At 43.1% G+C, this 23521-nt stretch overlaps 1 protein-coding gene across 3 annotated transcripts in view; it reads left to right on the top strand.

The window, feature by feature from the left end:
* Positions 1–3313: 3313 nt before the first annotated feature.
* LOC309972203 (regulating synaptic membrane exocytosis protein 1-like) overlaps positions 3314–23521 on the top strand; it is a gene marked incomplete at both ends in the record, with an annotated part of 197766 nt that continues 177558 nt past the window's right edge. For all 3 annotated transcript variants that reach the window (XM_082855773.1, XM_082855772.1, XM_082855771.1), the window contains one exon: positions 3314–3477. In XM_082855773.1, coding sequence (XP_082711899.1) covers positions 3314–3477 — 164 coding nt within the window. The remainder of the gene's footprint in view (positions 3478–23521) is intronic.

Genomic DNA, 23521 nt, shown 5'->3' with positions numbered 1-23521 from the left:
ATGAGGTCATAAGGATGTGGGCCCTAACCCAACAGGAATGTTGTCCATATAAGCAGAGGGACAGATGCCAGGGATGGGCATGCACAGACAACAGGTCATGTGAGGACACAGCAAGAAGGTAGCCAAGGAGAGAGGCCTCAGGAAAAACCAATCTTGCCAACACGTTGATTGTGAATTTCTAGCCTCCAGGACTGTGAGAAAATAAATTTCTGTTGTTTAAGCCACCCAGCCTGTGGTATATTGTTATAGCAGCCCCAGCAGACAAAAACAACACTGTTAATTGTTCATTAGGCCCCTGCCTGCAAGATCTTTATTCAGCTAGTTGTAATGGCTACCGAGGATTTCTCTTTTTTTTTATTTTTATTTTTTATTTTTTGCGGTATGCGGGCCTCTCACTGTTGTGGCCTCTCCCATTGCGGCACACAGGCTCCGGACGCGCAGGCTCAGCGGCCATGGCTCACGGGCCCAGCCGCTCCGCAACATGTGGGATCTTCCCGGACTGGGTCACGAACCCGTGTCCCCTGCATCGGCAGGCGGACTCTCAACCACTGCGCCACCAGGGAAGCCCAGATTTCTCATTTCTTGATCTGCATCTTAGAAGAATTTCATGAGGACCAACTTAATTGTCCACCTTGTGAGGACAAAGCCTTTGTTGTATCATCACATGGACCAGCAGAGATGCAGGCATCTGATAGAATGAATATATCACCTACATTTCTCCTCCTCTCTATACATTAACCATGGAGAGATGGCCTAAAGCATCCCTTAGAGAGAGCAAGAAAAAAGGAAAAGGAGAACTAGAAAGTATTAGGCACGTAGCTAGATACTTCAAATATGACTTCTCATTTAACATCCCTCTTCTATTTTGAGGTAAATATCTTTACCCCTCTTTTTAGAGGAAGAGACAGACGTTCAAAGAGGATAAGTGATTTGGCCAAGATCATGAAATCACTGGTTAGAGCCAGAATTCAAACTCATTTTTTCCCTCCTGAAAATACGCTGGTCTGAGGGAAATAGTGATAATTTCTTAAAAATGAAGAAAAGATGTTGATTAGAGTGTTTTCATCAATTGCTTAATTAGAGGAAAAAGGAAATCTGGCTAGGCGGAAACACTTACAAAAAAGGACTGGACATTTCAGTGGACTATGTGTTTATTTCAGAGACATCCTCAGAATCGACATGGCTACCAAAGAGCTAGACCGATGTTAAGCTGTGCAAATAAAAACAATGATTATAAGGCAGTTACTTAGTGCCAGGCACTGTTCTCAGTTCTTTCCGTGTATTCTTGATACCACAAATCAGGAAGGCTAGTGAAAAAAAACCCAGTGTGTCCAAAGGCAGGTGACCGGAATGACCAGAATTTGAAATCATGCTACAGGGTTACTGGTTGGGTAAACTGGGAAGCTTTACTCTGGAGAAAATTGAAGGCCATATGATGGCCGTCTCAAGGAGTTGAAAGATTTTCAGGTAGGAGGGGCCTTTAGACATAGGGATAAAATTGAGTGGTAGTGAGCCTTCCATTACTGACATTATTCACATGGATGTGTCCAGGTAGAAGCAACACCCACATGCAGCAGGTGGTCAAGTAATTAATCTCTTAAATTTTTTAAACTTGAAGATTTTAGGGCTTCCCTGGTGGCACAGTGGTTGAGAGTCCGCCTGCTGATGCAGGGGACATGGGTTCGTGCCCTGGTCCAGGAAGATTCCACATGCCGCGGAGCGGCTGGGCCCGTGAGCCATGGCCGCTGGGCCTGCACGTCCAGAGCCTGTGCTCCGCAACGGGAGAGGCCACAAAAGTGAGAGGCCCGCGTACCACACACACAAAAAAAAAACTTGAAGATTTTAGGATTTTTTAGGATTCATAAATATCATCCTTATCTTCTTTATTAACAAAGTTAGGTTTGGAGGGAAAAAAATCAATGCTAGATCCTTCCTGGAATTATAGAAAGAATTCTGCAGGAGAGAAACATACCAATTTTTCTCATCACCATTGTGAAGAGAAATTTTTGTTCGATTTGAACTCTTCTCTAGATTGATTCTTTTATAAGTATATTAGCAAAATTCAGTCTCCAGGTTTGAAAGCTGATAACATTAACTGTTTTGAAAGGATTGTCTATTTATTTTTGCCTTTACCAGCGAGAGGAGCTCATCCTTAATGCTTATCATTGGGCCAGGCATTAAGCAGAAGCTCATTACAGTAGGCTGCGGTGTGTTTGTTCATTTGTTTGTTTGTTTTTTAATCTGGGATCAGTGTTTCTTGAGAAGTACCTACAGCGGCTAAGAAGTGAGTGCATGGTGGTAGCGGAGCATCATTAGAGGAATTAGAGTAGATAATCCATTTGCAAGCAGCAGAGAAGCGCGATTATGTGATGCGATGGGCGACCAAGAGCCCAAAATGACAAATTAAAGATTTGCCGTGCTGTGGGGTCTCTGGAGGGGCAATTCAGATACATTGCAGAGCAGTCCTACTGAGGACGGGTCAAGAAAGACTGTGTACAATGGACCCAGAAAATCCAGGCTGTTGGAGGGGTGTGTGTGCAGCAAAATTATGTTAAAAGCCACATCGTTGTGGCTATGAACACTTGACCACTAAATGAGAAGGATACGGTGGCAGGGGGGAAATGCATGCAGAGGGTGTTCCGTCCTGTTTAGAACATCGAGGGTGCTCCGATAATACTAAGGCTCCACGATGAAGATGGAGCGAGGATGATGATGATTAATGCAACCCGTGGAAAAATAGGGCTGGCGAGGCTGACAGAGACGGGGGACCCGGCGAGGTAGGATGAGTCACGGGTGAGGGTACCTGGGCTGGAGCGCGCGGGGGCGGAGGGGCGCGGGACTGGGACCGGGAGTGGGCGGGTAGGCGCCGTGGGCGGGGCGGCTCCGGGCCGAGCGGCTGGGCTGGCGGCCGTGTCTGCGAGCGCAGCAGCATCACCGGAGCCGAGCCGCGAGACTCCGCCTAACCGACACCCAAACTCTCCTCCCGCACCGCGGACGGAGGCGGCCGAGCCCGAGCATCCTCGCCCCCCGCGCGCCCGAGCCCGCGCCCCCGCCCCCGCCCCCGCCCGGGAGGCTGGGCTGCGGGAAGCGCCCGGGCGCCCGCGCCTCGCCAGGGCCACCAAAACAAAGGCAGCATCCGGGGCTGGGTGGAGGCGGAGGACCATGACAGCCCGGGCTCGCGCGCTCCCCTGCCCCGCCGCCGCCGCCGGGAGGGCTCCGCGGTGAGCCGAGCAGGGGCGCAGCCGCCGGGCGTGCGTCGGAAGGTGCGCCCGCGCCGAGCCCAGGCCAGCCGAGGGGCGGGCAGGCCGCGAAGATGTCCTCGGCCGTGGGGCCCCGCGGTCCCCGCCCGCCCACCGTGCCTCCCCCGATGCCCGAGCTGCCCGACCTGAGCCACCTGACCGAGGAGGAGAGGAACATCATCATGGCAGTGATGGACCGGCAGAAAGAAGAGGAGGAGAAGGAAGAAGCCATGCTCAAGTAAGCCTGCGCGGCCGCGCCATCCGTGCCTCCATCGGGCCGTTCCCCGCCGTCACCCGCTCCTACCGGCTGCGTGCGGGTCAGAGGCGGGCCGGGTGCCGGGTGCGGGCGGAGGCGCCCGCCTGGGGGCCGGGGGCGCGGGGCCGGGGCAGGGAGGCGGGTGGGAGGACAGGTGGCAGGCGGGGATGCGCTGAGCCCTGAGCCGGGAGCCCGGAGAGGACGGCTGGGGACCCAGGTGCCGGGGAGGACTGGGGGGACGGCGCCAGCCGGGGTGGGATGTGCCAGGCTGAAAAGAGCCGATTCCGCCCGCGTGGAGGGAAGGGCCCTGGGCCGGGAGCAGGTGAGGGGCACAGGCTGAGCGGAGGAAGGGGAGGTGGGCGAAGAGCTGCTGGGAATAGCTCTTCTTTCCCTGGAGTTGTCGAGCCGGCTGGGATTGCCCCAGCCGAGGGTGTCAGTATTGGTGTAAGAAAAATGCTTATTGTGAGTGTTCATTTTGCTACTCATTCATCTCACAGCTCGAGGTTGGGTCTTTTTTTTTGGGCAGTTGCCATCTTTGGTAACCTGCTTCTTCAGCGTCTCTCTAACCTTTGCTTCGGGGTCTTCTGCACGGAATACCTGTGTGAAGACAGATTTTCCTCCCCGTATACAATGCCATTGGCAATGCAAAGTTTTTAATAATGGGAGAAGCTGATGGGGACTCTGGCCTGAATAAAATAGAGGTTCCTCTTTACTGGTTTCCAAGGGAGTTCCAGGGCCTTCTCGTTTCCTGGTGCAAGCCGTACCATAAGGGGACTGATTATTGCACACATCCCCCCTTCTTTAAAGCCCATCAACCCTTCAGGGGATCTCCAGCGCCCAGTTTTCCTGGGTCTGGGGAGGGAACGGGGCTGGTGGCTGGCTAGGCAGGCGCGTGTGACACTGCCCTGCCACCTGCCTTAGTCTCGGGCGAAACTGCTCACAAGGTGCTGGCCTCCCGCCTCCCTCCCATCCCCGTGCAGTGGAGCTGAAGGGGACGTGAACCCTGCCTTGCCCGGACGTGAACCCTGCCTTCCCCGAGAGGTCCTCCTGTATTGGGGAAAGTTTTCAAGTTGGCAGTGAGGAAATCTAGAGGCCCTGATGGGGACTTGTGCCTTGGTTCCCCGCGTTAAGGCCAGAAGGTGTATCTGGGGCGGAAGATCGGAGAGAAGAGCCGGAGGGAGCCTGTTGCATGTGGAGTTACAGCGGAGAGCAAAGGGAGGGCGGCACCCCCGTACCCCAACCCGGGCCCAGCGCATGCCCTCCCGCCTCTCCCCCGCCCACCCTCGGGATGGCCTCCTGAAGAGAAGATTCTGTCACAGGAGGGAAGCTTCCCTCTTCCCCCTTGGGGCAGCAGAGCCTGGCAGCAGAGAGCTGGAGGGGCTGCATCCCCAGCCTGCCGGGTCTCCACTAGCACAGCTGCAGCCCAGATGGGAGAGGGGGCGTTGAGGGAGAGCAGTGAGGGTTGGTCACAGCACAAGAGGAGAAATCCAGTCATCCCTGCCCTTTTAACGTAGATGCAGAGAGAGGGGCCATTAACTGGGAAGGCCGGAGCTGGCCTGGTTCTCTGAAGAGCAGCAGGTTTCTGGATTCCCTGTTCCTTCTTAGCCAAAAAGCAGGGACTTGAAGCCTGCAGGCGTGCAGGAAGCAGAACCTCGTTAATCCACTGCCTGTCCCTGGTGGAAGGTCCCTGGCGCTGCAGGCTTCCCCTCGTCTGAGACTGGAAGTAATGCATGGTGTCTGCTGGTGCTGTTGTCTGTCTGTCTGGTTGTCAGTCCGTCTTGTCCTCACCCGTCACAGCCCCCCGCCACCTGTCCCGGACACCTCTTCTGCTGGTCAGGATGCAGTTTTGCTCCCGTTCCTTTCGGTGTTCACTGCAGACAGCAGGTGGACAGAGGCCTCCAGCAGGCGATGGGAAACATGGGTTGCTGCCTGACTGGGAAGGGAAGGCGCAGGGCAAGCCAGTGGGCATCTCTCCTCTTCACTGGCTGTTTCAGGGCTGGTGGAGAGAGGGGCTCTAAGTGGGGAAGGGGGAGTTCTAGGAGGGATCAGATCCTACAGGCTTCTATGGACAAATAAAAATGAAGGACACCGTCCAACTGTTCATGTCAAAAGCATCTTTCCCACTGCTGTGCCATGACTGCTCTCCCTGGCACGCACGTGGTGTTCCTTTATTGCAAGGATTCTCTAAATATTGCAGTGTGTGATGCTGTCACACCACAGCCTCTGCAATTGCAGGCCTCGGCACTAACTTTATCAATCAGCCTCCGCTGCTAACGTCTTGGCCTTCTGTGTGGTGGCAGACTGGGGATGTTGTGGAATCCCAGTGTGCTGCCATGGAAGCCTGTCTTGTTGTCCACAAATTAGTGGAACAGAGATGGACTTTTTTCTAGAGGGCAGCTTATGTCTTAGATGACACACCTATATGGGAACTTGATGACACAGAGTCACGGATGGTGGCCCTTTCTAAACTTTGCATAAAGGTAAACTGGAAAACAAGAGGCTTTTCACAGCCTTTGAAATAATCATTAAACTGGAGATGAGTTTTGGCGGTAGCACGCGGTCGTTATATCACATATCTGAGAGTTTAGTCCCACAACAGGCCCTGCGAAGCTAAAGTCCTGGTAACTCAACATTTAGACTTAAAATTCCCCTTGGTCATTACTGCAGAGCCATCGGCTGAACTCCCTACTTCCTGTGCGTGCTCTCTGTTCACAATTTGTAAAAACAGGCGCTAGTAGAGAGAAGAGAGAAAACTGATGGGCGAACACGCCAAAGAAACGTTATAAGATATCAATTAAAATATACTCGTACAGTTTCATCAGCCTTGGTTGTATATTACTGCTTGAATTTGGCCTCGATAATGTCTTTAAATATGTATAAATGGAAAAGGATAATGAAGCTGCTTTCACCTCAAGATTTCAGGAATAATTTTTCTTTGAAATTGTAAGTACTTTGTCCTAAAAATAATTCATTTTGTTGGCAAAGTGCGCTGATTTCAAATACCATTGAATCTAACAAAAAATAGTTGACTCTTGCAAATAATTTCTAATGGTTGATTTAATTCCCTGCAGAAAGAAGGTCTTTCTTCATCTTAGTAGGGTTTTGGGGTGTGTGTGTAGGTGTGTGTAGATGTGTGTAGGTGTGGATGTGAGTGTGTGTTCTAGAAGTCTTTTGAAACCTAACCTCCTCCATGAATACTCCTTCAAGTAACTGTCACCAGACCCCAAGAGCCAGTATATTACATGGGTTGAAAACTGCGTTATCTGGGACCTAAATCAGAGAAGATCTCATTAGATCTAAAATCCTATTTCATTTTTATAAAAGCTTCATAGAGAAAGGAACTATAGAGTAGCAAGACAAGAGAAAACATATAGAAGCAGAGACTGAAAACAATGGCTAGTGGCTGGGAATTGAGAACCATGGGGGAATATTTAATAGAATTACTAACATTTATTGAGCATTTACCTCATGCTGGCCATTATTCTAAATGGTTATTGAACCAAATGCCAAAGAGTTGAACTGTGTTCAAGTTCAATATATGTATATTTGGATTCTCACAAACAGCTTGTGCAGAAGGTAAGTGGGGTCATATAACCCCCAAATCCTCATCCTGCCCTTAGAGGGTTCCTGGAATACCTCGAACCTACTCACATAATATGGCCCGGCCAGGATTCAAACCCAGACCTTTTATTCCAAGTCCAAGTATCATCCCACATGCTGCACTGTCCTTTTACCAACAAGAAGCCTGTACTTCACCTACCTACTCCTTAGATTAATGTCTGTTCGTCCCTCAGTTTCAGAGGAGGGGTTTGACAGGTTAGGCTGATTCAGAAGATCAGCTGCTGATTCTAGGAGACCCTGGAGCTTCACCCATGCCCTTAATAGAATTTCCCAGTGGATTGAGGGCGAGGGAATTGTCCCCAGTTTGAAGATAATAAAAAGCACAATGGTAAGTCCGTTAATGTTGGACCTGAGCATTCAGGGTTCAGATTCTAGTCCTGTCTCTTAAATTGTATACATGTGGGCAAGAAAATTAAATTGGGATTCTAGGAGGTTCTTTTTTTTCTTACAAATCCTACAATTCATTGTGTGATTTGATTTATAAAGTATATTGACTTTGGAATTCTCCCTCTCGCTTAACAGGGAACCTCACGCCCACTAGCTCTTCAAACATCTGTAATACCTACTTCCTTTGTGAGAGGAGAGACAAAGTAGAGGGGTAGAACCCTTGCACCGTCAGCTTTTCTTTCTCTTTTTTCTCCCTCCAACCAGTTATAATATTGTGACCCAAAATGTATCCAGAAGGCTCAATTAGCAACTGGGAAAAAAAGGAAAGGTAGTTGGGGGCAGCTGGGGTAGAGTGAGGACAGAGTCCCTAGAATGTAGGTTATCATGTTTTCATTGAGGTTTGCCAAGATTTTCATGTCTTACACCCCAAAATATTCTCTCATGTTGCTGAGGCAGAGGTGGGTAAGAAGGGAAAAGAGAAAAAGCAAAGAGTAATTTGAGAAACTGCTAAAGCATGAGCAGGTGTCTACATGTTCCCAGATGCTGTGTTAAGTAGAAAAGTCGGGGAGAGGAAATGTCTAGTCTCCTTCACACCCCTAATGGATAGGGTTACATTTAGGGAAGGTTATCCCAGAACCATTGCAGTTTTCTGCTTTTGCTTTTTGCTTTTTATGCACATTTACTAAGACAAAAACCTGTCTTAGTAAATGTGCATGCCCAAATGCTCATGGAGAAAATTCAGAAAAGAGAAGCCTACAAAAAAAAAAAAAAATTGAAAGAAGTAAGGCATTGTCAAAGAGAATAGAGGGTAAGAAACATAACACATAGTTCACATTTTTGCCAACCTGTCTTGACTCTCTTTCACCTCTGTTTATTCCTTCTTAACCAGAAGTGAGGGGCACCATTGCTGAGGTAAATAGTTTACTAAGTCTGGAGTAGAATATGGAAACCAGTGTGGGCTCTAGGTGCCCCTGCAGACTTGAATAGAAACACAGCACCTTGGGAGTGTTACTCGCTCAACCGGTCAGATGAGAGAGTGGTTTGAATTTAACCTGCGCGGTAAGAGCCAGCTTCCTGCAAAGATATAAAGTAGCAATTCCTGCAATAATATTACTATCTTCCTACATCTGCAATATGCAGATGGATGAACTTGCTGTACCATGGATTGTAAAGTTCATTGAACTGCGGTTCATTTATCGTTATGGACTATTTTATATCTTTAAATGACTTCTACATTTTGTCCTGTGATGGGAGTTGGGTATTTTCGAGCTGGTTCTGAGAGTTGAACTAAGTTGGCCTGAGGCACGAGGCAACTAAAGTAATAGAACCCAGAACCCACATACGTGGACTCCAAACCTTTAGTGTTCTTATAAGTCTTTCCAAAAGTGCATTAAGCTTTGGCTATTACGGTTTGTTTCCCTCTTCCATTGGGGAAGGGGCTTAACATTTAGGCATTTGGCTGGATACGTTACATATTTCACTCTGCCCCATATGCTCACCTCTTGAGAGGTCTACCTTGTGACTATTCTATTAGTTTCTGTTAGTGAAATTCCCAGAACTAGCTCAAAGCCTTCCAAACCCTTTCCTTATGACATTTGATCCTGGAGTGCAGAAACTAAACTAAAGGAGCAAGAAAGATGTCACGTGGCTAGTGGCATTTTCCAGCCTTTTCCCGAGGACTCCAGTCTCCAGGCTCTGGAACGGGCCACAGGTGACTGGCTAACCCCGTGTGCACCTGCACTCTCTGATCTGACTCATTAGCTGTCAGTGCTCTCGAATGCCTCCGCATCTTTCCTCCACCATGAGGTTCTCTCTTCTCTCTACTATTGTTCTGAATTTTGTACGTTCGGTAGGCTATTTCTAACAAAGTATCATGTGTGATTCAATTCAACAATAAGACCACTGTGTCAGGTATGAGACTTGGGTCAGGAATTGGGCTGTTGGGTAGAGTAAAGAGAGAGTCTTCTGCCTTAGCCCGACATTGGCTTAGTTCCTACCATTTTAAGACTGCCGTGACCAGAAGGGGAGGTGAGCATCAGATAGTTAGATAGAGCAGTGGACTAGATTCTGCTCTTAACACTGACACTTTCTATAGGTGTAAACATCAATAAGTTAACTCATCCGCACCCCAGTTTCTTCCTGTGTAAGGTGAAAGTGATAATGTCTGCCCTTCTAACCTACGAGGCTTTAACATGATGGTAGAGGCACCCTGAACTTCAAAGTGCTGTACCAAGGAAGGGTGGCATTATTAACTTTACTTTGTAAAACTATAGAAGAATCCCCAGAGCATCTTTTCCTGTGATGATTGCAGCTACTAGAGGTCCCACGGAGATGGGTTCTTGTAGAAGAATCCATCCATCATATCGTGCTAGCAGGGAGGTGTGTTCAGGGCTTCAGCCACCAGGGTGAGAATTTGGCGAAGAGGTCAAAGGTAAAATGAGTCCAGGGTTTGACCTGAGGTTATATTTACTTTCCTTCCATTTTTCTTTCTTTCTCATTAAATAGCACGTAAATGTCTTTAGCACAAAAAGCAATGTGGGCAAAGTGATAGAGTTTGAAATACCTAAAAGGCAACCTTAATTCAAAAGTAAGCAGAGAAATTAGCTTAGGGTCATTCCCTCAACTTTTGCTAGAAAAAAATTGGGAGAAACAGACTGATGATTTTAGTGTCACTGGATTTAATAAGTTATTCACTTTAAATTAGCTGAATAAGGGGCCATATACTTGTCCAGTAGTAATTCCTCTTTCATATCAGTTTACTGTTGGGTACGGGTTAGATCGAATCGATTGTACGTGTTGAAGAACTTTTTAAGATTCTGTGCTGGATGTCTCAGGCTTTCTTATGTATATTCTTACACTTTTACTTCAGGTTTATGTACATTTATTTTGATCTAGGTCAGTGTTCTGTGGATGGTGAAAGGGGAATATACTGCAGAGTTAACCTTACTTTTTAAAAATTTATTTTATTGAAGTACAGTTGATTTATAATGTTGCGTTAGTTTCTGTTGTACAGCAAAGTGATTAAGTTTTATATATATATATATATATATTCTTTTTCATATTCTTTTCCCTTATGGTTTATTACAACATATTGAATATAGTTCCCTGTGTTATACAGTAGGACCTTGTTGTTTATCCATCCTGTAAATAATAGTTTGCATCTGCTAATCCCAACCTCCCAATCCATTCCTTCCCCACCCACCTCCGCCTTGGCAACCCAAAGTCTGTTCTCTATGTCTGTGAGTCTGTTTCTGTTTTGTGAGTAAATGCATTTATATCATATTTTAGATTCAACATATAAGTAATATCATATGATATTTGTCTTTCTCCTTCTGACTCACTTCACTCAACCTGACAATTTCTAGGTCCATCCATGTTGCTGCAAATGGCATTATTTTATTCTTTTTTATGACTGAGTAATATTCCATGTATATATGTACCTCATATTCTTTATCCATTCCTCTGTCGATGGACATTTAGGTTGTTTCCATGTCCTGGCTATTGTAAATAGTGCTGCTATGAACATTGGGGTGCAAGTATCTTTTTGAAGTAGTGTTTTGTCTGGGTGTATGCCCATGAGTAGGATTGCTGGATCATATTGTAACTCTGTTTTAGTTTTTTGAGAAACCTCCATACTGTTCTCCATAGTGGCTGCACCAGTTTACGTTCCCACAGTGTAGAAGGGTTCCCTTTTCTCCACACCCTCTCCAGGATTTAGTGTTTGTAGATTTTTTGATGATGCCATTCTGACTGGTATGAGGTGACACCTCATTGTAGTTTTGATTTACATTTTTGCTCTAATAATTAGAGATGTCAAGCATCTTTTCATGTGCCTGTTGGGCATCTGTATGTCTTTTTTGGAGAAATGTCTATTTAGGTCTGCAGAATTGACTTTAGATATTCCTTCATCTTTTGCTAACTTGTGAAAACTTCACGTACATAGGAACATTTATTCAAATAAAAAATAAAATGTTTCAAAAGAAAGTGGCTGTACATGTTGGTTTGCCCAGGACAGTATCTGTTGATGCCACATTTGTGCTGTCATTATGGCTAGTACCCCTTTCTCTCAGTTTTGAATTTCAATCCAGATGATACATTAAATTATCTCCCTCTTTACACATTTTGCTTTCCCTGAAACAAATTATTCATTTAAAACTTCAGAAAGTTTAAGCAGTTAACTGTCATAAAATATAGCAATTAGTAATTATCAATAAGTAACACAAGCGAGTTGTCGATGTAGAATCTTGAAAATCATCTTTTGGTAAATGGAAAGGCTTTTGCTGAGAATCATGTGTTATCTTTAATGGATTCTCAGTGGAATGCTACCTTTTATGACAAAGTTGAATTTAAAAGTTCAAAACACTTTTCAAATAATAGTAACGAGGAATGCAACCTCGTGCAGGGCTCTCTCTCTGAAGATTTTTCTTCGGGCCTTGCAAAGAAAGGAGCAGCCTGTGATTTAGAGAAGACATTTAACTGGATTTTAGGATGCAATATTCTGATCATTCTTCTGAAGTTTAGATAGTAAAATAAGATAATATTCCAGAAAGTAATTTCATGCAATTTGAAAGGAAAGTGTTTAATTCAATATTAAAGACACACAATGAACCAAACAGATATCTTTATGTAGTGTAAATGATAATACCTTGCTAATGATTTACATACTATTTAGTATATATTTTTATATTTCCCATCATTATGTCAGATAATGATTGTCTGGGAGAAGCCATTATATTTACATAGAGAAGGGATGTGAATTGAAAACCAATTAAGGTGTCTGTACTGTCATGTAAATGTCCTACAGCTTAGCTTCTTTTCATGGACTCTCATGCGTGGTCTGCGTATTCACACATGGGAACTCTTATATTGATGGAGCTCTCTGTCTGTATTTGCTAGACTTTATGTAGTCTATTCGATTAGCTCCCAACTTACATTTCTGCACGCAAAACATTCTTGATCGATGTGTGAGCAGTTTTCTTAATCTCAAGAATATAGAGTTATTTTATTTTATTTATTTATTTTTAACATCTTTATTGGAGTATAATTGCTTTATAATGACGTGTTAGTTTCTGCTTTATAACAAAATGAATCAGCTATACACATATATATATATCCCCGTATCTCCTCCTTCTTGCGTCTCCCTCCCACCCTCCCTATCCCACCCCTCTAGGTGGTCACAAAGCACCCAGCTGATCTCCCTGTGCTATGTGGCTGCTTCCTACTAGCTATCTGTTTTACATGTGGTAGTGTATATATGTCCATGCCACTCTCTCACCTTGTCTAGCTTACCCTCCACCCTCCCCGTGTCCTCAAGTCCATTCTCTACATCTGTGTCTTTATTCCTGCCCTGCTTCTAGGTTCTTCAGAACCTTTTTTTTTTTCTTTTAGATTCCATATATATGTGTTATCATGCAGTATTTGTTTTTCTCTTTCTGACTTACTTCACTCTGTATGACAGTATCTAGGTCCATCCACCTCACTACAAATAACTCAGTTTTGTTTCTTTTTATGGCTGAGTAATATTCCATTGTATATATGTGCCACATCTTCTTTATCCATTCATTTGTCGATGGACACTTAGGTTGCTTCCATGTCCTGGCTATTGTAAATAGAGCTGCTGTGAACATTGTGGCACATGACTCTTTTTGAATTATGGTTTTCTCAGGGTATATGCCCAATAGTGGGATTGCTGGGTCATATGGTAGTTCTATCTTTAGTTTTTAAGGAACCTCCATACTGTTCTCCATAGAGGCTGTATCAATTTACATACCCACTAACACTGCAAGAGGGTTCCCTTTTCTCCACACCCTCTCCAGCATTTATTGTTTGTAGACTTTTTGATCATGGCCATTCTGACTGGTGTGAGGTGATACCTCATTGTAGTTTTGATTTGCATTTCTCTAATGATTTGTGATGTTGAGCATCCTTTCACCTGTTTGCTGGCAATCTGTCTGTCTTCTTTGGAGAAATGTCTATTTAGGTCTTCTGCACATTTTTGGATTGGGTTGTTTGCTCTTTTGATATTGAGCTGCATGAGCTGTTTGTAAATTTTGGAGATTAATCCTTTGTCAGTTGCTTCATTTGCAAATATTTTCTCCCATTCTGAGGGTTGTCTTTTGGTCTTGTTTATGGTTTCCTTTGCTGTGCAAAAGCTTTTAAGTTTCATTAGGTCCCATTTGTTTATTTTGTTTTTATTTCCATTTCTGTAGGAGGTGGGTCAAAAAGGATCTTGCTGTGATTTATGTCATAGAGTGCTCTGCCTATGTTTTCCTGTAAGAGTTTTATAGTGTCTGGCCTTACATTTAGGTCTTTAATCCATTTTGAGTTTATTTTTGTGTATGGTGTTAGTGAATGCTCTAATTTCATTCCTTTACATGTACCTGTCCAGTTTTCCCAGGACCACTTATTGAAGAGGCTGTCATTTCTCCATTGTATATTCTTGCCTCCTTTAACAAAGATAAGGTGACCATATGTGTGTGGGTTTATCTCTGGGCTTTCTATCTTGTTCCATTGATCTATATTTCTGTTTTTGTGCCAGTACCATACTGTCTTGATTATGTAGCTTTGTAGTATAGTCTGAAGAATATCGAGTTATTTCAAAGTTGTAAGTGATCAGTGCACAAGTGTCACATGACACATTATCGTTCTTGTAGTTTAAACATAGCTCTTAACATGCAAGGAGAAGTTCTTTGTTTAGGTGGCTAGTTGTTCCATTTTTGATTTAGGGGGTTTACATTTTAGAAAAATTAGGCAGATGGCGTTTGTAATATCTATGGAATTCATAAATCAATGTATCAGTTTTCTATATATATATACACACACACATTCAGAAGTTCTGTCCAGGTCAGAAAGATTAGTGTCTTAGTAGAAAGAGATGGAAACAGAAGTAAAGTAACCCAATGGCTTTCCTTTTTTAAAAAAAAATGCTTAGCAGATTTATCTGCCTTAGCTATCTGTCTTGTAATATATTGGAGCTTAAGTATTCTTTCCTAACCTTTTTTTTTCTGAGAAGAAAATGATACATTTTACACTCCAGTGTCTGAAATAAAGGGATATCTATATGAGCTGGCTGATATATTTTAGGTATTACATTTTTGATAGGAGTAAAAATTATAAAGAGATTCTACTTTGATATTCTTCAGAATCATCATAACAATTGTCATAAAATGTAATTTGGAAAAATAAAATACCATAAAATCTTCTTACAATTAGGCTGAATATTTCAATTTATGGATGTCTATGTTCCCTAGGCCAAATATAGTGACCTAATATATAGCAGCCTGGAGTAAAAACTTGATACCAGTCTGGAAAAGATAGTATCATCTGAGTATTGTCCCAGACACAGGTATTAGAAAGGGATTTCATGGTATTTGTAGCTGTAATCGTCAATGTTGAGTAGAGCTATGATTGAAAATCAGTCAGATGGCTTTCTAGTCCTGCCTTCTATAAAGATAGCAAGGTGGAAGATTCCTGGAGTCCCACGTGCAATTAAAAAAAGCACAGTCCAAATGGATAAACAGCAAGGTACTACTGTACAACAAAGGGAACTATTTTCAATATCCTGTGATAAACCATCATGGAAAAGAATACAAAAAAAGAATGTATATGAGAGAGAGAGAGAGAGAGAGAGCTCTTCTTGTGCTTCCTTCTATAATTCCATTTCCTTCTGATTTGCCTTTTTCTATGCAGTTTCTAGTCATGGACTCAGTCACACTTATGTGTTTATGATCCGAAGTCTGTGTTACTACATTGGAATTTTCTACTAAATTCTGGATTTGTGTACCTGACCACCTGCTAAATGTCTCCACCTGGATGTCCCATAGGTGCTTCAAGCTGAGTGTTACCCATCATCCATTTCTTGACCTTCTGCTTAAACTTGATGCTTTTCTATAATCCCTGTCTCTGTGGGTAGATCACCATTGCAACTGCTCATTCATTCTGTTGTCAAATTCTCCAGATTCCATCTTCTTTGAATTTCTCCTTTCTCTTCCAATTCCATTGCCTTTGCTTGAATGCAGACTCTCATCCCTGCTCCCCTGGATGCCTGCAGTAACCTCCTAATTCCTTTCCCTGACACCAGCCAGACCTCCTCCGGTCCCCACACTGCTGTCGGGGGAAACTCTCTAAAATCCATCTGATCACGTCCCATCAGGAAAACCCCTTTGCTTTCAGAGTAAAGTTTAAACCTCCTAATCTGTAACCTGCATCTCCTCTCAGGGGTCCACACATAGCCTCCTGCCAGTGCCGTAGAGCCTCGTTCCCAAGGCGCCATCGCTGCCCCAGAGCTTGGTGGCTCCACTTGTGCTTTCCTCTCTGTCAGGAATTTCCTTTTTCTTCATCTACCTCATGCTTACATAGCCTTTCAAATTAGCTCATGACCCCTCATCTGGCACATCTTCCCGGACTTTCCAGATTAAGTTTTATGTTTGTCCTCTGTGCACATCTTTTCTGTAACCTTGTTCCCCTGACACTGTCACCTCAGCGTCAGCTCCTGAAAGCAGGGTCATTCTCATTTGTGTCTGTCATATGAGCACAGTGCTTGCCATGTGATAGGCTCCTGGATTTTCTAAACAGTGTGTGAGAATGAATGAATCCATCCAGAGGATGTGGAACAGAGGAGTCATCTGAGGCTGCTGGATGGATTCACAGGGTATGAGTAGGTGGCTGGAGTGGGAAGTTTATTCTAACCAGGAGAATTCTATCAGCAGATTCTGAAAGCAAAAAATGAGCTGAGTGTTTTGGCTATTGAGAGAAGCAGGTTGGCCAGAATTTATGAGGAGAACATTCTGGTTGTTAGATATTACAAGGTGAAATTGAAATAGGATTTTCAGATGGTGTGTTGTACTCTTAATTTATCATTCATGGCTTTTGGAAGGACAGCATTCTGAAAGTGCTTGAATGTCAGTGTTGGAGGATGTAAACAATATATTTTAAAAATTAATCCTCTAGACAGACAAGCGTAATGGAAACTTTTCCTTTGAATTAAAACATCATTAACTTCAGGAAGAGTGTAGTGCATAATATGGGTTCTCTGATTTGATGTTCAGAATTAGATTAGATGCTTATGACCACAAAGTATTATACTGACTATATTTTTAATTAAAAAATGCTCCCTCGTTAAGTCATATTCTAAACGTTTTTTAAGATTGAAGTATAGTTGATTTACAATGTTGTGTTAGTTTCAGGTGTACAGTAAAGTGATTCATTATACATATATATCTATTCTTTTTCAGATTCTTTTCCCTTATAGGTTATAAGGGAATGTTGATTAGAGTTCCCTGTGCTATACAGTCCTTGTTGATTATCTAGTTTATGTATAGTAGTGTGTATATGTTAATCCCAAGCTCCTAATTTATCCTTCACCCCCCACTTCCCTTTTGGTAACCATAAGTTTGTTTTCTAGGTCTGTGGGTCTATTTCTGTTTTGTATATAAGTTCATTTGTATCCTTTTTTTAGATTCCACCTGTAAGTGATTATCATATGGTATTTGTTTTTCTCTTTCTGACGTACTTCACTCAGTATGATGATCTCTAGGCCCATCCGTGTTGCTGCAAATGGCATTATTTCATTCTTTTTTATGGCTAAGTAGTATTCCATTGTATATATATACCACATCTTTATCCATCTTCTTCCAGACTTAAACTCTTTGAAAGCAGGTGTCTTCTTTTACTCATCTTTGTATTCCCATTGCCTAACCTGTGGCTCTTACACAGTGGGACCTCAGCATGTGCTGGCTGACCTGAGCTGCACAGTCTGAAGACCCAGGGCACAGAAATACTGGTCTTTCTTTTTTTTTTTTTAACATCTTTATTGGAGTATAATTGCATTACAATGTTGTGTTAGTTTCTGCTGTATAACAAAGTGAATCAGCTATAGGTATACATATATACCCATATCTCCTCTCTCTTGCATCTCCCTCCCACCTTCCCTATCCCACCCCTCTAGGTGGTCTCAAAGCACTGAACTGATCTCCCTGGAAGCACTGGTCTTTGACACAAGACAGCTAGACCGAGCTGAGATGGGGATGGGTGGGAGCTTGGAGGCTGCCTGGTCCAGGGCTGGCAAATACCCAGAATGCACAGGCAACTTCCTGAAGATGGAGCAGCGTCGCTGATAAATGCTGGATGCCTCAGAACCTTTCTAGATGGGGCACTCCAAGCCATCAACTGATGAGCATTGCAATCAAGATAACACACTTTAGCCACTGAAGATTTATTCCAACTCCACTTTTAAGAAGAGAAAACTGAAGCCCAGACATCCTTTCAGCTTTTCATTATTAATTAGTGAGAGAGCTAAGTGTAAGACTTGGGATTTTCTTTCTCCTGGTCCAGTATTTTTTCCACTGTCACACTACCTCCCCACAGTTTGATTTTAGCTACCATCAAATTCAAACAATTAATTTTTTTTCAATTTTGGTTTGACTTACCTGCTCTGTAAGATTACATCCTATTATGGAAAACTCCAAGGCAACCTCTAATTACTTTGTTGATTTTGAATTTGGTTATATTTCATATTAATCAAAATAAGTAGGTCATTTACAGGGATCAAGAAATACTTTATTTAAAGATTCCATTTGCAGTGGTATTTGTTGCAATTATATTTAAGTTGTATCAATACTTCTTAAGTGTGATCATTTTATTTTTAACTTTTAATACATCTCTGAAGGAGACAATGTTTTCAATATGCAGTAATTTATTTATGATTCCAAATAGCTTTTCCTACCATGCATTTGAATTACGTACAGATTGAAATCACGTCTTGTTTTTTCACTTAGGAAAGCCAGGTGATTTTCGTTATTGTGAGAAGAACTTTCCTTGGTTGTCCCTCATTTGGAGGTTCGGCTTCAGCTAGACTGTTGGTCAATGACCCAAAGAAAGAATCAGGGGGATAGGGAAGGGATGGCACCCCACATACAGCTCTGGGAACACTCCCGTCTCACCCATGCACCTGTACGTATAAATCTCACACCCATACACCTGAAAACTAAAGTGTTCTTTCTGTAAAGTCTTCTTTAAGGAAGTTAATTTTATCTCATTCAGAGAATTCGCATGATCTAGACATGATTTGCTTACTTTTTGTAACCACAACACTTACTGTGAATTTTGCCCCAGTGGCCGTTCTGGAAGAAGCAGCCCTATCTCCATATGCTCCCACCCTGGCCGTGCTAATTGGACTAAAGACGGACATGATCCAAATCCTCATGATTCATTGGCCAGCCAAGGACTAGTAATGTTCTCTTTCAAGATGGAAATAAGAAACAGTCAGGGGGTCAGGAGAGTGAATGATACCCATTCATTTTTTTCTTGGAACAAAAATGGATTGAGCATTTATTATGTGCCAGGTACTGTGCTGAAATTAATACAACTATCCAGAGCCCGTGATCTGTGCAGGAGGAGGTACATTTTACTTAGTTAAAATTAAAATTCCATGTGACATTAATGTCTCTGATGAATGCAATACAGGACAATATATGATACTTTGATCAGCGAATATAAAGCAGAGATTCGGATGGAGATCAGGCTGGCCAGGAATGGCTCTCCCTGGAAACGACAGTGGGACCGAGCTAAGGTCTGAGAATGAAGAGGAGTTCGTCAGGCAAATAGGGAGTGAGGTACCCAGCAGGCGAGGAGCACAGAGGGTCCCTGGTGGGAGGCGGAAGGGGTGAGTCTGAAAAAGTGGAAGGAAGCCAGTGTCGTGGAAGAGCAGAAAGGGAGATGGCCTGAGAGGGTCTTGGAAAAATAGGCAAAAGCCTGACAACGTGGGGTCTTCCAGGTCATGGAATAGAGCTTTATCTTTATCCAAAGAACTAAAAGGTTTGGCAGAGAGATATGATATAAGCCTATTAGTATTTTTAAAAGATCATTCTGGCTACAGTATCAAGAACTGATTGGATGAAGGCCCAGGGGTGTGTACAGACCCAGGGGAGGCTATTGCAGAAAACCCAGGTGAGAGATGCTAGGAGCAATGGCTTCTGTGGGGCTGGCAAAATGTTTGGATTGGAGAGAGATTAGGGAAGCAAAAGCCACACGTTTTTCCTTTTCATGGGTTGAATATGAGTAGACTTCTGACTTGTGCCACCAGATTCGGAAAGTATCTGGAGGAAAGGAAGGGAGACCCTGAGTTTGGTCTTGGTCATTGGGCTTCTGCAGGCTAATAGGCTGGGAACTCAGAAGAGAAGATGGCTGGAAATGTAAACTCCCAGTGAAGCATCCCTGCATAGGTGGCAATGAAGCTATGGGTGAGGATGAGTGATGAGATCCAGGAATGAGCCTTAAGGAATCTTCACTTTTCAAAGCTGAAAGAGGGCAGTGACCTTGCAAAGACATTAAAGAGAAAGAAAGGTAGGGTAAAACCCTGGAGACATTGTGTTAAACCAAATAAAAGGGAAGAGAGTATTTCGAGGAGGATAAGACACTCTCACTAGGATGCCTAAAAAAAAAAGACTGGCAGCGTTCAACGCTGAGGAAGAATTTCACCAGAATTCTTATACATTGTCTATGGAAGCGTAGTATGGTAGAACCACCTTAGAAAAATGTTTGGTAATTTCTTTAAAAATTAAACATGCTTCTACATTATGAGGTAGCAATTCTAGTTATAGAGAGAAATGAAAACATTTATTCACAAAAATTCGTGTACAAGAATGTTCATAGCAGCCTTCTTCATAATAGCCCTAAACTGGAGATAGCCCAGATATACATCATCAGAAGAATAAACTTAAAACCTAGCAACTTAAAAACTAACCCAATATTGTAAAGCAACTCTAATAAAATTTTTTTTAAAAAGAGGCAATCAAATATTATTGAACCAATAAATGTAGAAAATAATAATAATAATAGAGATGTGGCAAGTAATTAATGAATAAAATATATTTTGTTACTTTCCTGGAAAAAAAATAAAAACTATGGTATGTTCACCCAATGAAATACTATCCAGCAATGAACAGGAGTAAACCACTGATACATTAACACTTACGTGAATCTCAGAAACATCATGCAGCATGGAAAAAGCCAGACACAAAGAGTGCAGACCGTATGATTCTATTTCCATGAAGCTGTAGAATAGGTAAAGCTAGTCCATGATGTTCGAAACCGGATTGGTTTTCTGTTTTATGGTAGCAAGGGTGAGGGCTGGACAGGAAAGGGATAGGAGGCACTTTTCTGGAGGGAAAGCAATGCTCTATATTTTGATAGGGATGTATATTATACATATGTATGCATTCCTCAAAACCGATCAAACTGTACACTTAACGATCTGTGCATTTCACTGTATGTAAATTATATCTGAATTACTAAAAAACTAATTCTGCTGAGACAGCCAATGCAAGGAAAACTTAGATTCAATAACAAGGAGATATCACTGGTAACTTTATACATGCACATAGTTGATAAATACATGTAATTAAAATGGGAAAATCTTTCCAGAAGTTTGGGAAGAGGGTCGTGGAGAGATACCAGGAGGGATAGGAGAGGTAGGTCTAATGTGGGCCTCTTTAAAATAGTATTTAAATAAAATAAATTTAAGAATATTGATTGAAACTCGATGGAATGAATGTAGAAAACAAGATGGTTTGAATAACAGAGGGGGTACATTTGTGACTGGAAAGATGAGGGACCTCGTGTCTGATGGTTTCTATTTTTCTGGGAAGTAGGATTTGAGTCATCTTCTGAGAGTGATGGGGGTTGGAGATTTGAGAGGGAGGACGGAAGCCTGAAATAGTTGAGGTGGAAAGCAGGAGTGTGGATGTACCAGGAGATTCCAGAGGAAACCACGTGCAAGAGGAGTCAGCGGGAGGGAGACTTTCAGATACGAGACGTGCAGATGAGAGAGGCCTTTTGGCCCTCGAGACGCCAAGCAAAGAGACTTTGATCCTGAGCTCTGGGCTGAGTCACGGTGAGGCTGTTTGAAGACTTGGCTGTGTCATCTTGATGGACTTTGAGTAGGTTTCTGTTTCTTCCAGCCTAGAGAGAGCCCTGATTAGGGCTTTGTAGTTCTTCTTTTTTCTACACTAGAGACACTAGATATTCTCAGGTCTGTATTGTCAGTTTTCACATTCAGAAAAAATATTTTTCAGTTCAGTAATGAGTGCATATATTCATATTAATATGTATACGTGTGTGTGTGTGTATGCACATGCATATGAAGTTTCTGTAAATGAGCACTGTATTATCAAGATACACCGTCCTGCTCCATTTTCCACACACCTCTCTTCAGTTCATGTTCTGTCCTCTCTCTCAGGATGCTCCTGTTTATTTTGACTTGAATGCATTTGGGGATACAGAATAGAGAGTGACATGATTCGCTTCACATCCTTTACCATGAGGGATAGCCTGGCACACACGGTGTGATGGGAAAAGCTCTGACCACTCCAGTTTGACTTGTTTTCCGTCCTCGTGGTTAGAGAGTAATCTAGATTTACTGTCGGTCAGGTTCCCTAGAAACAAACTCAGATGGAGATTCTTGTGCAAGAAGTTTCTTAAGCAGTGCTTTCAGGATTAACATCTGTCTGGGAAGGGAATCAGCAAGTTGGAACATGGGAGAAGGTGGGCTGCAGCGCAGGTCCAGTAAGGCCTCGGTCAGCCCCTTGGGAGTTTTGAAAATAGTTACAATATTCTTGCATTGATGGGTCACCGGATTCATGCCGCCCAGGGCATGGGACCTGGACGTCGGAGACCTGGCTCTCGTTAGCAGGGGACAATTCAAAGGGAGGGCTGGCAGCTAAGAGCACCCCCTACATATGGGGGAGTAAGTCCCCCACCTTGAACGGGGCATCTGGGCAGCTTTGCAAAGCATCACTTAATAATTTTAGCTGAAAATCAAAATAAGAAATTTGGTAAAGTTAAACATTTCTTAACTGCCTAAAAACTTAAGGAAGCCAAAGGTTAAATATGAAGTTAATTAATAAGATAAACCTATGATTTATGAGCAAAATTGAATATTTAAATCAATTGTTAACAGTGTCCAGATTGTACGACTCTTATGGGAGTTGGACAGTATCACCCAAATCTTACATTTTAAGTCAATCTATAGAACATTGGGAAATGCCTGCGAAGCAATGAATAAGATTTGTGGAGGGTGGTGACTTCCCTTGGGAACTGATTTCTCTATTTTTTTTTCTATATTTAATTGGGAAGGTATGCCTTCATGAAACCTTTATTTAGCTCTATAATATTTCTTCCCACCAATTTTCTATAGACAGCACAATCCACCTGGAACCTCAGACAGTATGGAAGATATTCAGTGATGGGATTTTCATTGAGTGACATAAGTTTGGGGGCAACTATGGCACAGAGTTCTTGGAAAATCCACTCCTCCTATTTGGACCACGGCTCCCCAACCATCCTTGCCTTCCGTAAGCAGTACACTCTGTGGACACCTTGTTATGTCGGAAAACAGAGAAGTGAATTTTAGAAGATCCATTCAGTGTTCGGTCTAAATATCCCCATTAAATGAAACGTATGCATTTGTCAGAAAAAGTAATGCAAGCAACTTTCAAGTTTTCATGGCTTAACAGAGTAAAACTTTATTTCTCACTTGCACAGCTCCTTGTGGGTTGGGTGGCCTCTTCCATCAGGAGGTAGTGTGACCTCCAGAACACGTGGCCATGGCCAGGGAAGAGGTGGATGGGGGGGCATCGAATGGACGTATGCCACTACTGCTCATGGGCCACTTGCTAGGGCCAGGCAGCTGCGAGAGAGGAGAGGAAATGTGAGAGAGCACGTGGATATTGGCGAGCAATTGAGAATGATTAAAAAGTCAGTATTAATTAAGCCCCTTGATTCCAGATAGGAAATAGTTTACTTTCCTCGATATAAACATATCAACCCGTTGAAGATAGAAATCAATATTTAGACTCATGGAATTGGAGTCAAAAGGGACTTCTGTATCCAAATCACTGGTTTCCACACTTGTCTGGTGGATTTGCCCCAGAGTTTGGGGGAGTAATAGTGAGTAGACAAGGAGAAGGGTGGTGGGCAGGGTCTGGGTACATAGGTGCTGTAGTGCTATAGCTGCTGCATC

Source organism: Leucopleurus acutus (assembly GCF_964270905.1).
Source record: "Leucopleurus acutus genome assembly, chromosome: 15".
Taxonomy (NCBI): domain Eukaryota; kingdom Metazoa; phylum Chordata; class Mammalia; order Artiodactyla; family Delphinidae; genus Leucopleurus; species Leucopleurus acutus.
This window is presented reverse-complemented; position numbering and strand designations above follow the sequence as displayed.